This window comes from Octopus sinensis, linkage group LG23 (assembly GCF_006345805.1).
Source record: "Octopus sinensis linkage group LG23, ASM634580v1, whole genome shotgun sequence".
Classification (NCBI taxonomy): domain Eukaryota; kingdom Metazoa; phylum Mollusca; class Cephalopoda; order Octopoda; family Octopodidae; genus Octopus; species Octopus sinensis.
Genome location: NC_043019.1, coordinates 21,508,854 through 21,527,463, shown reverse-complemented (window position 1 = coordinate 21,527,463; position 18,610 = coordinate 21,508,854). Strand labels below are relative to the sequence as shown.

At 33.3% G+C, this 18,610-nt stretch overlaps 1 protein-coding gene across 14 annotated transcripts in view; it reads left to right on the top strand.

Moving 5' to 3' along the window:
* Positions 1-18,610, top strand: part of LOC115223391 (multiple PDZ domain protein) — a 758,365-nt gene that overhangs the window by 553,158 nt on the left and 186,597 nt on the right. For 13 of the 14 annotated variants that reach the window (XR_005003540.1, XM_036512481.1, XM_036512487.1 and 10 more), the window contains 2 exons: positions 954-1,061; positions 4,932-4,952. Coding sequence is in view for 13 of the 14 variants with exons in the window: in XM_036512481.1 (XP_036368374.1) it covers positions 954-1,061; positions 4,932-4,952 (129 nt within the window). In the remaining variant the exon portion in view is untranslated. The remainder of the gene's footprint in view (positions 1-953; positions 1,062-4,931; positions 4,953-18,610) is intronic. The other variant, XM_036512482.1, reaches the window with a different exon arrangement.

Sequence of the window (18,610 nt, the reverse complement as noted above, 5' to 3'; positions counted from 1 at the left end):
AGCTCTTTACATTCTGAGTTCAAATCCTGTCAGTGTTGACTTTGTTTTTGTTCACTCTGAGGTCATTAAAGTACCAGTGATGTACTGGGATCAATGTAATTGACTAGTTCCTTCCCCTCAAAATTGCTGACCTTGTGCCAAAATTACAAAGAAATTATTATCATCATCTTGACTGAGGTTAGTCTTATTCCAGGTAGAATTTATGTGAATAGCAGGCAGGGCAAGCTTTAAGTCTATTACATAGATTTGTTCAGATTGGCCCCCACACCAAGAGAGGGCCCTGCGCACTTGAGCAGAGGATGCTATGATGAATTTATTAGTATATCATTATGGCTAATGTTGGAGCCTCAAGCCCTCAACACCTTTTGGCTGGGACATGAAGCATAAAACATCAATCTTCAGCTTTTGTAGATTTGAGGGCCCCACACTTCCTTGTACCAGCCCTGTTAGTGGGTTGCTCCCTATAAACTGAGACATTCAAAATGACTTCAGTATGCCATCAAGTGCTCAAAACCCTTCTGATGACCTCTCCAGTTCCTATGAAGCAAACCTTCTGTCGAATGTCTACAGGACATTCCATTACAATCTCCTTTATCTATTTTCTCTAATTCATCAATCACACTTCCTAATGCATCAATTATCACAGGTACAGTCTTTAAGGGATTTTTTTTTCTTTTTCAACTATTCATCTGCTTTCTTGATAATCCTATCAAATAGACACGACAGATCAATCTGTAAACTAATTCAATTTTCCTATTCTGTTACTGTTATATCTGGTTGGTTATGTTATCCATTTGAATGGGAAAATCCCACAAAATATTACTCGTTTCCAACTCAAGTACCCTTTCTAACCAATTTGTACCATGTACTTCCTATTTTTGTTGTTGTTGTTCTTCTTCTTCATATTATTATTATTATTATTATTATTATTATTTCTTCTTCTTCTTCTTCAGTATAAACTACATCAATGCTTCTGATGCAAGTAACTACAAAATGACTGCTGAAAGTCGGTCAAAACAGGAACCCAGCCCCACACATCATTCTGCAATGCCTTCACCTAAGTATGTATAGATTTTTTTTTAAAACCACTTCGTCATATTCTAACTGTTATATTATATTTTTACTAACCATGTGTGTGTGTGTGTACATGTCTGTGTGTTTATATATGTCTGTTTGTAGACATAAATCTGTGTGTATATTAGTATGTGATTGTGTGAATCTGTGTGTATGTGTGTGTATATATATATATATATATATATAATATATATATATATAATGCATTTGTGTGTGAATGTATTTCCGCTTTTTGCATAAATTTGTTCTACAGATAAAATATGATTTCAATTCAGTGATGTGATAAATAAAACACAGACATAGTATTGGGTTATAAGTAATCTCCTCTCTCTTTCATGTGTATGAGTGTGTATGGATGTATGTATCATTATCATCAACACTTAACATCTACTTCTCATGCTGGCATGAGTTGGAAGGATCTCACCTGCTGGAAGGCTGCATTGAGTCCAGTATCAACATTGGCATCACTTCTACAACTGGATACCCTTCCTAGTGCCCACCACGTTACAGTGTATACTAGGTGCTTTTTTTTGTGCCACCAGCATTAGTGAAATTGCTGTGTAACTTGCCAGACAGAAAAAGAACAGGACCAAAAGGCAAGGAAAAAGCTCCCACTTTATTAAGCAGGAGTACGTGAGAGGAGAAGGTGGAGATGCATGGCTGTATGTCAGGTGTTGACCTTGAGCCAAACTTCAAAAGAATTATCATTATTCCAAATAAATTCCTTATTATTTTCGAAATTGATTAAAAATCAAGGTATCTCATTAATAATACGAAAAAAGTAAATGGAGTTGGGTATAGTGATAACAAAAATTTTATTAGATTTTTATTTGTAAAAACTGTTGATTTGTGTAATTTATTTTTACACATTACATATTAAAGCAATGGTCATTTTAGATGGTGGTAGTCACTGTTTGGATAATACACTTAACACTTGATATGAAAAAAGCATAGCTATAACAAGGCTATAAAAAATATAATCAGTTTTTATTTATTTCAGTATTCTTATTGTTGTTGTTATTATTACTATTCTTTGTTCATTAGTATTTTTGCAGTTTAATTGTAACATTATTATTAATTATTTTGTATCATGTTCTGGTTAAAATTCTGTTCAGAGACACACACTATCTTTTTCTCTCTCTCTCTCTTCTTTCTCTCTCTCTCTCTCTCCTTTCTCTCTTCTCTCTCTTGCTCTCTTCCCTCCATTCCCTCTTTTTTTTCTCAGTCTCTCGTGTTTTTATGTATGTTGTGTGTGTATAGCATAGTTGATGACATAAAAGACACATAAGCATATTAGATGCATCCTAACTTCAGCAGCGCATATTCAGGACAAAATGTTTTCAGTGCATTAAAGTATGTTATACAGGCCTAACTTCACATATAGACTTGGGTGGATTTTTTGAAACATTTAAAAAAAAAAAAATGTTTCTTATATGGCATCAAATCTTGTGTGTGTGTGTATATATGTATATGTGTGTGTATATATGTATATGTGTGTGTGTGTGTATATATATATATATATTATATATATATATATGCGCATACATGTCTCTCATGTAATTACTAGTAGCTGTATTAAAATTAAAAAGACTGTCTTTAGTTGTTCAGTTCTTATATATTTTCTTTTATTCGGTTACTTTAAAGTTGTGTGTGTGTGTGTTTCCTGCCATCTCTTATGTCCTGATGTAATAGCAGCAACAGAGTGAATGTACATGGCTTAGTGGTTAGGGTATTCAACTCATGATCACAAGGTCATGAGTTTGATCCCTGGCAGTGTGTTGTGTCCTTGAGCAACGTTGCTCCAGTCTACTCAGTTTTCAAAAAAGGGGTAGTTCCTTTGTTTCAAGGGGCCAGCCTTATCACGTTCTGTGTCACACTGAATCTCCCTGAGAACTATGTTAAGGGTATGTGTGTCTGTGGAATGCTCAGCCACTTGCATGTTAATTTCAGGAGCAGACTGTTCCGTTAATCAGATCAGCTGGGACACTCATTGTTGTATCTGACAGAGTGCCTGTCATAGCAACTGAGGGCTTCCCTAACTCAGTGGGTTTTTTTCTGACACCCCTAAAATATTTATTCATTGAGGGTTAACTAGATAATGATAGGATAGGTAGCAATTAATTTAATATTTTAATTTCTTCCTTTCAGTTATAGCAAATCCTCATTATTAGAAATCTTCATTCAGGGATTTCTCTGAAAGGGAAAGAAAAACTGATTCTCAGTCTCCTTTTGTTAATGCCATTTTCAAAGGGGCACAGGAAAACTCTACTCTAATGACCCCTGCACCAATAGTATCAACTAAAATAGAGCTTGTAAGACACGGGAGATAACTCCTGCTCCTTCTAAGTGCTTATTCTTGTCTTGTGTAAATGGAGAAAGAAAATATATTTGTAACGGTTGGCAACTGGGTAGTATTGTTGCCATTCATGCACACACACACACATACAAACATGCTAATAGGATATTGATTTTGGGAAAAAGAGGTATGAATGTTTCAAGTGAAAATGTGAAAATATTAATGAAGAGATAATATTTCCTCAGAGTAGTGTTTATGTATGTATGCACGTATATATATGCATGACCAGTATTCTTTCATATATATATATATATATATATATATATATATATATATATATATATGTAGATAGATAGACAGACAGACAGATAGATTATATATATATATATATATATAGGGGTCCCGGTTTGTAAGAGGAGGAATGAGTGTGTGTGTGTGTGTAATGGACTTCTATGTAGATATGTAGAGAACTTAAAGCAATGTGCCAAAGTAATTTATGTATTCAGTGAATTGTTGATTGTAACAAGTGTCTACTCATTTCACTCTACATTTTTACATATTGTCATTCATTTGCATTTGACCAGAAACTGAATTTGATCCTGTAAGTGACAGGATTGTTAAAGCAGCAGAGAAAATATGTTACGGTCTATTCTATTCTGAGTTCAAATCATGCCAGAGTTAACTCTTAAACTCTTTCATCTTTCATCCTTCTGGAAGCCAATACCATAAATACCAGTAAAATACAAGGGGTTGACTAAACCAAGTTTTAGCCTCTCACAATATTTGCATAACATTCAATCTCATCATCATCATCATCATTGTTCGACCGTAGTCGAGACAATGGAATTTACTATGTGACGCCAGACTTCACGGTCCATCATAGCATTATGGAGGTCCTGTTGCTGGATGCCTGTATCCCTGGAGATTACATCAGGGTAGGAGAGTGTGCACCTTCTGGTATCGCGAGCAGATGGCTTCCAGAGGAGAAGAGTAGAAATTACCTCGTTTTCAGCTCTACAACAATGTCCAGCAAACTGGACTCTTCTACCTTTCACAAGAGATGATACAGGTGGTAGTTTCCCATATATTTGTACTTTGGTTGGATGACGCTTCCATGAGAGATTTGGAGCTCTCATAAGGAGGCAAGTGTAAGTTCCATCCAACCGCCTCTCAATCTACTTTTGCGGCCAACTATTCCTGGGAGATTTATGTGTGTGGGATCCTGTGGCATCTGCTCCATATAGCCCTGGTAGAAGCAAGCATCATTACACTTTCCTCCTGGATTGCCAAGTATGACCATCCGAGAGTATGGATATTATCCAACCATTTCATAGCTTGTATGTCTGAATTAAGAATCAATAACTATTAGAAATCAGCAGAGATCAATAATCTTTGAGAAGTGAGTGAGACACTAGAATTTTAGAATTGTAGAATTAATAAACAAAGACCCCTCAAAGAGTGAACACTCTCCCATGTCTTGGGTATCCCTGTTTTTTGCGTTTTTGTTTTGTTCTCTTCCATGGTGTGCTCAATGTCTTTGTTTTCTTAACGCTTGCTGTAGGATCTTTCCAAAACATTTCCGGTAAGTCCACACTTCACCTGGAAACGTGTGTTTCCATTGCCAATGTTTTTGCACATATTTTGATATTTCTCCCAATAAATATGTATATATATATATATATATGTGTGTGTGTATATATATCTCTATATATTTGTACAGCTTATAAACTGGTTTCTCCACCACTCGATGTCTCCACTATATATATTTGCTCCTTGACTATTACTTTATATTGTGTATATATATATATGTGTGTGTTACATATAATACATATATTATGTATGTCTATATATGTATATATTATATTATATAAATATCATATATATACATATATATATCTATATTTGTTTATGCATATCACATCTGGCCTTTACTGTTCCTTAATCCTCAAGCTTTGTGAGTTGTTTTGACAAATAGTCGCTATATTATTCCAGTGTTGCAGAGTCGAGTACCTTTATATATTTATTTATATATATTTATTTATATATATATATTTCTTTTTCTTTTCCTCTTATCTGATATAACTGTGAAGCATGGTTTACCAAATGTCTTAAACCTTAATAATTATCTACTAATTAATTACCTTTTTGACTTCAGAACTAGTAATAACATTGTTATAATTTCTTCATCTTTTTATTTTTATTTTTTTAAGTATTAGTCTTATTTAAAACACTAATAATGAGCTTGTCTTAAGCATTGTAGAATAGTTTGGTGTAAATTCACTTCTCATACACTATTAATGGGTTGTGACAGTGGCATATTAGTAGGGATGGTGTGGCTTCATCTGAGAAAGTAAAGTATTTGGTTGGACTTAGCCTCAAAGTTAGTCTTGGTTATAGTCACAGCAAAGAGGTTATGAAGTACAAAGAGCTCTATCAGAAATATGTTTATGCAACTCAGTCACTTGCAAAATTCAAAGTGGTTACCAGCAACTTGGGATACACTGATTAAAAGACCAACAACTGAGATGACCTGTCTGACACTGATATTGGCTGCAGTCAGTAAAACAGTTGAGGTTTCTAACCTTAGTCCCTCTATTAAAGATAAAGACTTGCAGCCTGATGAGATACAGAAAAAGCTAAATGCCTGTCTGGGATTGGATTTTTTCAAAAAATTGTTTGCCTAAACAAGAAATCTCACCTCACATGATTTGTAAACTTTCTTAGAGCATGGAGAGAGAAAAACTGGATTCTGTTCGTTAATAGGGTTATTATTGAGTTTGAATTTTTGTGGATATGGTTGTAGAGTTATCCTGGGGGAAAGGTAACTTCTGGGAAAGAAACCTCATGTAAAGTGTTAAATCTATTTTTAAAAAGATAAATACTAAACATGACTTGAGAACATTTGTCTATTTGTATGAAGTAATGATGTTGTCACATATCAGTGGCCAGAAAAGCAAAGGCTGTTGTAGTAGTAATAGTAACTATGAAAGTTAGAAGGTGAGGACAGCTCAAGAATAGGAAAGAAGGTGTGGAATATTCAGTGAAAGCTTGTTAATTGAGGAATTTCGTCTTCAATCTCTGCACATCATTGGATACTAGTCCTGATACTGTATGAGTATTACTTTAAAACAAGTGTGGTGGTTAAAATAGCTGCAATTACTAAGAAGAAAATAAAAGGTCTGTTGTTTAGGGCTCAGGGTCTATATCAAGGAAGAGATAGAGAATTCTGTCTATTGTAGTTGATAGAGAGCCTGAGCTCAAAATACGAGACCTTTTCTTGTGTTCATATTAACTACATTTGTTTACTGCTAATGTAGATTCTCACTATTTTCCTCCAATTTTAAATTTGTTCTTGTAGATGACATATTTGTTCCATGTGTAATGTTTCCATCCATGAATCAGCACTGAAGGTTTTTTTTTTTTTGGTTTTTTTGTCCTGGTTCTGAAGAGGAAATTCCATCTTTAGGATGAAATAAAAATGTTGTTGTGTTTACTTCAATCCATAATAGTTCAATGCTGGGATTTGAGTTGAAGTGGCAGAATGACATCAACTTGAATTGACAGCAGTTCTGAGATCTCTAAGAAGGGAACTTGACTAAAATAACTCTACTTCAGGCAAATTTTATAGAACAATTTGTATTCCATTTGCAATGTGGCTCCACATTGAGAATGCTGCTATCAGAGAGTAGTTATAACATTTGATACATTGCATTCATTGCAATAGGTTTTATACACTTACTAGCAGTATCGCCTGGCGTTGCTTGGGTTTGTTTCGACCCTTTAGAATTGGAATTTTTGAAAAGTTAAAATTTTGCATTATTTTTCTGGTTGAAATACACCAAAAAATGGCAACACAGCAGTCAAAAAATCATAAAAAATAGGGATTTTCATTGAAAAAAAGCACCTTTTTGATGTAAATAATTTTTGGTATTAACATGGTCCGATTTGAATTTTTTCTTCTACGGAAGGAAAAGCAAGCCTTCTTCTATCATACTCTCAATTTTGGTCAACTTGTGCCTCAGGGTCTCAGAGGAGATAGTGTTAGTTGAAGGCTGCCAAACCTGCCATACACAGACAACTTCAGCTTTATATATATATAGAAATTTAGCCTGTTACTGATTCTAACTATTTGACTATCACCATGATGGGACACTACTTTTGAGATAAAGTACAAAGACCCTTATTCATTCATCCTGACGTGTCACACTGTTACAATTTGAATGGCCTTCCTGGAGAACCTTGCAGAGACTATTTGCAAGCCAATTTGCACTGTTTTACAGTCTTCATCCACCATGAACAAATGCAAATACTGATGACCCAGTGAACCGCAAATGGAAAAAAGCAAAGAGCTGTGTTGCTGGCTGGCAGCTATCACCTAACCAAGTGCAAACACACAAACACACATTACTGTACTGCAATAGGTTAATTATTATTATTAATGTTTGACTACCGCTTGAGTGTTAGTTGACAAGTTAAAAGCTTGAAGAATTCAATTAGCCGGGCTAAAAAAATTTCTAACTCAGCTCTTTGTGTCCTCCGGTTTTCTTCAACATGTAATGCTTTAAACATGTTACTGCCAACTTATTAAATTATGTAAAATAACACTTTCTAAAACTAATAACACACTTAACAGGTCAACACCCTCTCCTTCATTCTTTTACTTCTTCTTCTTCTTTCCCTCTCTCTGTCTCTGTCTCCTTCTTCCTTTCTTAAGTTATAGATGACAGCTTGTAAAACTAATAGACTCCTTTACTCCACTCTTTCATCCTTCCCTTTTTTCTTTCTCTCCCTCTTTCTCTTCACCTCTCCCCCCTTCCCTCTCTCTCTAGGTTATTGATGATAGCCTGTAAAACTAATAATAAATTCAACACATCAACACCCTTCCTCTTGCTTTCCTTTTACCCAGTCTCTCTTTTTCTCTCTCTCATTTGTTTTTCATCTTTATTCTCTCCTTCTCTCTCTTTCACTCTTTTGCCCCTCTCTCTCTCTTCCACTATCTCTCCTCTTCTATCTCCTCTCTCTCTGTTTCTTTCCTACACTTCCCCTGTCTTTCCATATCTACTCTCCCTGTCACATACACATACACTTTCTTTCCCTTTCTTTCTCTATGCCTTCCCCCTTTTTTCTCCCTTCCTTATCCTCTCCCTCTAATAAATATAGTTATAACAGTCTCTCTGAAATATCAATACTTCTTCATATCAAAAGTAATGAATCTTGTAACTATCTCACTCTCTCTGTCTGACAGTCACATCCTTCCCAGTGTTATTAATACAGCTATAACAATAATAACGATGCTTATGTTTATGTTGCAAGCAACATACCAGTTTAATTTACTTTGATTTCATCTGTTAATTTTTCATCAGAATAATTATTATTTCAATATGCTAATTTTCCACCCCGCCTCTATACAACAATATTATACACCTGACTAATGATTCTCTCATCCTTTCTGTTGGTAGTGAAATATAACAAAGTTTATGTTTTTGCTGAGAAGGTGTAATAAAGCACAAACATGTCAGGAGTTGTCCCCCATTGTCATTGAGCTCATGTTATCTTTTCATTACTACAAAACTGTTTCTAATTAGACTGTTGACTGATCACTCTATTAAATATGTTAACATTAACATTAATTTCATTAAATATAATAACACTAACTAAACTTATCACATCAGCAACCTGAATGTATAACAGTCAAACATCAAACTTGTCTCGTATGTCAAGTAGTAGCATTTTCCCCAATGATCCATCCATTTAGCTTCAGATCCCTTTGAGGGTTGTGATAGCTGAGCCCTCAGACATGTTCTCCAGAGGCAGAAGAGTCTGATCAGAAGCAATCACCAGTTAGTGTTTCTACCAACCAGGTCATGGATATTGTCAGTATCATCCAGTAATTTTGCTTGTGGTCAACTTCTCGGCTTATTAGCTGTTTAAGCACAAATGTTGATTTCACAGTTTTAATTTTCACAGTTTATCATCATATAAGATATCCTGGTAGAAATTATTAAATCAATTTATAAACCAACATTTGATATTTATCATCAGTTTCAATTAATTTAGAGTATTGGGAATTGCCTCCCCTGTCTATCTTGACCAGAATTAATCAGTGCAATTTTAATCAATTAACTGGAATTTCTTGACTCAGTACATTAAATATTTTAGCATCAACTTAACTGTTTATTTTTCATGCAGAGGATGCCCATGTATATTTTCCCCAACCATCACACCACCACTCTTAGTTATTCTTTTCATTTTTAGATGTTTTACTCACTGTTTGAGGAAGAACTAATGTTTGGTGATTTGTCCTGTAAAACCTCACATATTATGTAACACCCACACACATACACACACACACACATATACACTAGCATTGTTTACCGTCTTAGTGTAGCACTATAGTATACATAGTCAGTTACATAGCTTCCAATAGTTTTTTTACTTATTTTGTTTCGCTGTGATCATCATGGCCATTTACTACACTATAGAGTTTATTTGACTCTGTAGAGTCAGTTGTTGTTTATTAGTTAAACACTATTCTGTTTCATATTGCACACATACAGATAGATATCACTCACATTATATATATATATAGTCAGAGGCTGAAGATTCATTCAGTTTTTACTCTGTGTTTCTTGTTTTTGTAAGTTCGTTAAAGTAACAAAAGTATTATGTGTATATTTATATACAAACACACACACTCACTCACTCACTCTCTCTCTCTCTCCTCTCTCTCTCTCTCTCTAACTCAATAGCAGGAAATATGGAGTAACAACAAAGTGAATCCCCAGCTTTGAATAGATAAACTTAGAATTTTACATGTATTGAGTACTTTTTCTTACATTTTTACAATTGTACAATTTGGCATAATATCAATATCATCACCATCGTCATCATTTAACATCCATGGTCCATGTATATATATATACATACACACACATGCACTTGCACCTGTAGGACTGTGCAAGACAGAGCCTCACCTTAGAACTAGATGATAGGAAGTCTGATGTATTTTATTGTTGTTGCCATGTTAAAGAATTATCTTCAGATGCAAATTCAACGTTTTTTTACTTCCAAGAAAGAAAATGTGTCTTTGTCCATCAAAAATTGAATTTTTCCTCTTTAATTCTTTTCTCTTTTGTTTTACATATTTGTATATATATATTAATGCTTATTTTTATGTTAAGTTGTAATAAAAACAATTTTGCATTAAACTAAAGGATTACTCAATACATTTTGTAGAGTACAAAATTTATTATTTTTTAACTAGATAGTATTGACAATGATATCACTGAACAGTCCAACTGGTTGAAACCGTGAAGTCATTATTAATACTAGTTTTGTTAAAGAATAATATATATATATATGTTTAAACCTTAACTTTATAAACATATAGAAAACACTGGTACTTTATACAAACATGCACACACAATCTTATATATATGTATATATATATATTATATATATATATATATATATATATATATATAAAATTAGAAAAAAACCACCATTTATCAATTCAAAATGAACAATTAAATTACACCATCCAGAAAATTACATTTTTATGCATATTTGTGTGTGCCCATGCACACACATACACTCTCACACACACACTCAAGTTCAAGGTTGTACAGTTCAGATTTATACCCACTTTATAATATATCAACTACAGAAATTTTTAACTAATAGTAAGCCACAATACCTGCACAAGTTAGCTGCTATCAAGGATCTGGAACTTTTCTACACTAATGAGGAGCTGCTTGTCTTAGCTGAATCTGTTAAAGTATCAGATAAAAACATTCCAAATGTAGAACAAAAACTCAGAAGTGGAGGCATCGAAGTAAAACTAGCAATGCCAAAAGTTTATTTTAATAAGTAAAGAAAATAGGTACTTCAACTATCTGCAAAATGACTAGGCTTGATATGCATGCACATATAGATATAGATATGTAGAATAGATAGATAGATAGATAGATAGATACATAGATTGATAGATACATAGATGGATAGATAGGTAGATAGGTAGATAGTAAGCAAACAGTGAGAATGAGTACTCAGCACTGCATTTGGTTTATTTGTGGATTTATAGTGCTGACATTGGTTTTATGCAAGACATTGCTTTTATCAAGCGTTCCAGATCCAAAATGGTGATGGATTACAAACATTCTTAAATGAAGTGCTTGATAATTGCAATGTATCACATGAAACCAAGGGTTTGAATATGTGGCTGTGTGGTAAGAAGCTTGCTTTCCAACCACATGGTTCTGGGTTCAGTTCCTCTGTGTGGAACCTTGAGCAAGTGTCTTCTACTATAGCCTTGGGCCGGCTAAAGCCTTGTAAATGGATTTGGTTGACAGAAACTGAAAGAAGCCCAACATTATATATATATATATATATTGAGTGTGTGTGCTGTGTGTGTGTAATTGTGACCCCCATCAACATTTGACAGCCAGTATGTTTACATCCCCATAACTTCAGTGGAAGAATTCAATGGAATAAGTACTAAGCTTTTTTCTTTTAAAAAGTCCTGGGGTTGATATGTGCAACTAAACCCTTCAAGATGGTTCCCCAGCATGACCACAGTCAAATGACTGAAACAAGTAAAAATATATATATATATATATATATATATATAGCTTTACCAGCACATATACTAAACTGAATGATACAGAGAAGATTAGCAAAGCTCCTGTAGAAATTTGTCTGTGAAGTGTTAGCTTTCTCAAGGCATTGCCCCAAAATGACCATAGACTGTGAATGAAGCAAAGTAAACCGTAGAACAAAATATTTATATATACCTATAGGTGTATGTTTAGATATATGTATGTAAAGATGTATGCGTAGATATATGTATGTAAAGATATATGTGTAGTTATATGTAGAGATATACATGTATGTAGAACTGTTTATGTATAGTTTTATGTGTATATATATATATATATATATATATATGTATATATATATATGTTTGTTGTATATGTATATATGTGTGTATATGTATGCATATGTATATATGTATGTTTATGTATAGATACATGTATGTTTATTGTATATATATGTGTGTATATGTATGCTTATTTATAGATGTATTTATGTATGTTTATGTATAGATACATGTATGTTTATTGTATATGTATATATGTGTGTACATGTATGCTTATTTTTAGATGTATATATGTATGTTTATGTATAGATACGTGTATGTTTATATGTGAGTCTGTATATATGTATATATACATATATATATATATATATATAATATATATATATATATATATATATATACACACACTCAATCATGATATGTGTATGTCTTAAATCACTGAGAGTCTAATACCAATAAATTGGTATCAAAGTATTTCTCATCACTGTGCATCACCAAATGTTTCTCCATCTGTGTTTGTATATATGTGTATGTATACACACATCTGTGCATGTTTCTGTAGAATTGTGAATGTCACAACTTTTGAATATTCATTTTTGTAAATCCATGTTCCAAAGTCATTTATACGTACTTATGTATTGTCATAATGGTGTAGACAAATGTATGTATGTGTTTGTGTATATATATATATATATATATTATATATATATATATATATATTGTATACACACCTGTTTATTATGTGTTTTATGTATGTTATATTCATATGTATATATATATATATATAATAATATATATATGTGTTGTTTGATGGCCATTTATTCATCATGGGTTTGATAGGAAGTGGGAGTTATTTGAGGCAGAGTATTACAGCTGGATACTCTTCTTGTTTTTGGCAAAGGGATTTTTACATTCCACTAGTCTTTGAAAGCATAGAACAACTGGTCTAATGTTAAGAAGGAATGTCAACCCTCTGCCCCACTTCGCTTACAGGGTGATAAATGAAATATGAACATTGATAAAAAAAGACACACAAGGGCCTGATAGTGTAGGAAATTAGAGTATTTCTTAAGCAGTACTCAACCTGAGCTTGTGACTGTTTACACTCTTGAATTGGAGTCTCAAGTAATAGCAAAATTATGTTGATGTTGAAAATTGAGATACACAAGTAAATCCAATGTATGAGTTTAGCAAAGAAAAATATATATATATAACTCTGACAAGAGTAACATTAATTCTTCAGATCTTTCAATTTTTCTCAAATAATCAATAATGAACCTATATTGACTATTGGAAACAGTTGTAAGTCAAATTTACTACAATAAAGAAATATGTAATGACCATTATTCATGCCTTGTTTGATATATATATATATATATATATATATTATATCTGAGACCCCCTTCAGTCATGACTGACCATGGGATTGCACCTAGAAAGTTACCCTCCCAGACACAAGTCCGGGCAAGGTTGTTTATGGAAGACCAGCAGTCGTCCATGCATACCAGCCTCCCCTCTCCATGCCACCAGTGTTATCCAAGGGAAAGGCAAAGGCCGATACAGCCTGGCACCTGTGACATTGCAACTCATTTCTACAGCTGAGTGAACTTGGGCAATGCAAAATAAAGGGTCTTGCTCAAGAACACAACACGCAGCCCGGTCTGAGATTCGAGCTCATAACCTCACAATTGTATGCTTGGCACTCTAACCACTGAGCCATGTGCCTTCACTATATATATATATATATATATATTATATATATATATATATATATCAAAATGAGGATGAAAAAATTAGATATTAATTTGATAACATCAATTTGAACACCAGTGGTCTAGCATATAAAAAAAGCTGAGATTCAGTAAATAGTATTTCATACATATATAAGAGGGGATTTTTTTTTTAAACCACTATGTAGAAACCCTTATGCTAGAAGAAGAAGAATATATATATATATATGTATATATATATGGGCTTATTGCAGTTTTCATCTATCAAAATTCACTGACAAAAAATTGATTAACTCAGGGCAATGTTAGAAACTCTAGGACTGAACCCAAAACCCCATGATTGGGAAGCAAACTTCTTAGCCACGCAGCAATACTTTATGAATTAAACCACTCTATTAGTCACTAAGTATCTTACAGTAGACATGTATCAACAAATGTTTCTTTGTGTGTTTGTGTGTGTATTTCTGTAGATCCGTGATTGCCACTTGTGGCTGTCTGAGTGTAAATTCTTGTAAATTCATATTCAAAAGAGCTGTTCAAGTACTTGATATGATTCTAGAATGTCTTTGATGTCCTTTGATATCGTCAATATCGCTAAGGGATATCAGTTTCTCAGAAACAAGAACTTGTTTATTGATATCCTGATAGTAATAATCACAGTTGAATGTTGAACTTTGTGGGAAATTTAATATATTCTGTACACGTCACTAAATCATAGTGTTTTCTGTTAACGATGAGCGGTTCAATTTACTGGAAACACCAGCCAAATCACCATAAGTTGTAACCTAATATCATAAAGAAGAAGGGTACACATTAACTTAAGTAATTATGTGTAATTCTATAAAAAAATAATTGATGGTTATAGCAAGAATGCTTTTGATCAGAGGCCTCCAAGATAAGAGTTGATTTAGGATTAATCACTAACATAATTCATAGCAATTACTCAGAATCGTAGCAATTACTCAAAACTTATTGAAAATATATATAATCATGGGAACTTAGAATGTAAAAAGCTGGAAGAAATACTACTAAGATTTTGTTCCATGCAGTAGATTAGGGTGATGAATAACCAGACTCTAGTGATTCTGGCTATTCATCACCCTAATCTACTGCTGCTGCTGCTGCTACTACTACTATACTACTACTACTACTACTACTACTACTACTACTACTACTACTAATAATAATATAATAATAATTAATCAGTATATATATATATATATATATATACATGTTTCTTTGTGTGTTTGTGTGTGTATTCTGTAGATCCGTGATTGCCACTTGTGGCTGTCTGGTGTAAATTCTTGTAAATTCATATTCAAAAGAGCTGTTCAAGTATGATATGATTCTAGAAGGTCTTTGATGTCCTTTGATATCGTCAATATCGTAAGGATATCAGTTCCTCAGAAACAAGAACTTGTTTATTGATATCCTGATAGTATAATCACAGTTGAATGTTGAACTTTGGGGAATTATATATTCTGTAACGTCACTAATCATAGTGTTTTCTGTTAACGATAGCGGTTCAATTTATGGAAACACCAGCCAAATCACCATAAGTTTAACCTAATATCATAAAGAAGAAGGGTACACATTAACTTAAGTAATTATGTGTAATTCTATAAAAAAATAATTGATGGTTATAGCAAGAATGCTTTTGATCAGAGGCCTCCAAGATAAGAGTTGATTTAGGATTAATCACTAACATAATTCATAGCAATTACTCAGAATCGTAGCAATTACTCAAACTTATGAAAATATATAATCATGGGAACTTAGAATGTAAAAAGCTGGAAGAAATACTACTAATTTTGTTCCATGCAGTAGATTAGGGTGATGAATAACCAGCTCTAGTGATTCTGGCTATTCATCACCTAATCTACTGCTTGCTGCTGCTGCTACTACTACTACTACTACTACTACTACTACTACTACTACTACTACTACACTACTACTAATAAATAATAATAATAATAATAATCAGTATATATATATATATATATATCATGTTTCTTTGTGTGTTTGTGTGTGTATTTCTGTAGATCCGTGATTGCCACTTGTGCTGTCTGAGTGTAAATTCTTGTAAATTCATATTCAAAAGAGCTGTTCAAGTACTGTAGATTCTAGAATGTCTTGTGTCTTTGATATCGTCAATATCGCTAAGGGATTCAGTTTCTCAGAACAAAACTTGTTTATTGATATCCTGATAGTAATAATCACAGTTGAATGTTGAACTTTGTGGAAATTTATATATTCGTACACGTCACTAAATCATAGTGTTTTCTGTTAACATAGCGTTTCAATTTACTGGAAACACCAGCTATCACCATAGTTGTAACCTAATATCATAAAGAAGAAGGGTACACATTAACTAAGTAATTTGTGTAATTCTATAAAAAATAATTGATGTTTATAGCAAGAATCTTTTGATCAGAGGCCTCCAAGATAAGAGTTGATTTAGGATTAATCACTACATAATTCATAGCAATTACTCAGAATCGTAGCATTACTCAAACTTATTGAAAATATATATAGTTCACTCCTTGAATAAAAAGCAAAATAAAGTCCTGTTAAAATTTAGAATTTCCTTTTTATCAGTATTAGTGATGCGAATGTTACTCGAAGGAAGGAGAGGCAAATCAGGTTTTGTCATCTTCTACATGTCATTAATGGAAATTTGGCATTGTGGTTTAACAAATTCACTTCAGAATTTGGGTCGAGTTCTGCTGTACCATACAGTGGGCAAGCGTCTCCTCTCCAGTCTTTTGTATGAAGTTTCATCTGCAGATGAGAACTAACATGGAAAATCACGGCACAAATTAAATATGATATCCATTGCTGGGTGTTAGACCTAATTCTGTCACCTGGTTTCTTTAACATCATCAGCAGTGTTTTGGTTGCCTTTAACAGAGTCTACTCTACTCTGCTGTAAGTATTTGAAGACCAGGACTTTTGTATGAGTGTATATAAAACTCCATCTGTTAATGTGTCAATTTATGTTGTTTTGGCATCAACCTGCTTGTTGTGGCTTCTTGCCTTCCATTTCAGCCCACTACTCTTGGTGGTTCTACAAAAGAGTCTAGTATTGCCATTCCTCGTCGAAATAAAGTTATTAAAACCAAAGTGAATGGCATCTGTCTTTGGAAATGTCTGCAGATTCCCTGGTCAATCAGACACTAACAACTGACAGCTGATTCACATTAAACATTAACATCACACTGTCAGATTGGTAAAGACAAGATGAAATGGTATGGATGTTGGGGAAGAAAGATATAACCAAGTCATAGAAGCAGCTCAAAGATTTTATGTTTAACTTACCTAAATTTAGTTGACGTCTCATTGCCCATTCACAGATCAGAGCATACAGTTGTAAACATGTTTAATAAACCATATATTCTGAAATATTATGCCATCCAAACATCTTTTTTACTATTTTACATTATTCAAAGATTTATCTATCTATCTATCTATCTATCATATATATATATATATATATATATATATATATATATATATATATATATATAGGGAGAGTTTACGAAAAAACAAAAGACGAAGACAGGTGGTGTACAAAACAAACAGATGTATTAGTGTAACGCTCAGGAATAGAAAAAAGTCTTTTACGTCTCAAGCCTACGCTCTTCTACAGAAAGGGACACAGAAAAAACAAGGAGAGAAAACAATGTGTGTAGTGGCTAACGATCCATCATGGCGACTGACTCATACTGAAGGGTCATATATATATATATATTATATATATATACACACACACACACATGCACATCCGTACACAAGTTACAATAATGAAGTCAAACCAAATAGTTATATTTTGAAATCATCTAATAGATGCATTTCGGGTCTATGCAATATATAATAGGAAATGCATCCATTATGCTTTTCCCAGTGCATATTACACAAATCTGAAACATTAATATTAAATGATTTCAAAATAACAATATTTGGCCTGGCTTCATTATTACAACTTACATGACTCAATGCCAGTACAAACTATCTGGTATAGACTTCCTTTATGTGGACACCCTAACAATGATTTGGAGTAGTTTGTTAGATTTGATTTGAGTCCAAAATTCTGGTATCATGCACCACTTCTTAATATAATGTGAAATATATATTTAGATGGATATATTATATCATTCCAACATGGTTTATTATTATTATTATTATTATTATTATTATTATGAACTGGCAGAATCATTAGCATGCTGGATGAAATGCTTAGCAGTATTTTGCCTGTCGCTATGTTCTGAGTTCAAATTCCACTGAAGTCGACTTTGCCTTTCGTCCTTTTGGGGTAGATAAATTAAGTACCAGTGAAACATTGGGGTCAATGTAATCGACTGATACCCTCCCCCAAAATTTCAGGCCTTGTGCCTTTAGCTGAAAGGATTATCATTATGAAAGTGGCAAGCTAGCAGAATCGTTAGCATTCTGAGCAAAATGCTTGGCAGCCTTTTATCTGTCCTTACATTCTGAGTTCAAATTCTCCCAAAGCTGACATTGTCTTTCATTCTTTCAGGGTCAATGAAATAAGTACCAGTTATGCACTGGGGTCAATGTAATCGACTAGTCCCCTACCCCAAATTTCAGGCCTTGTGCCTATAGTATAAAGGA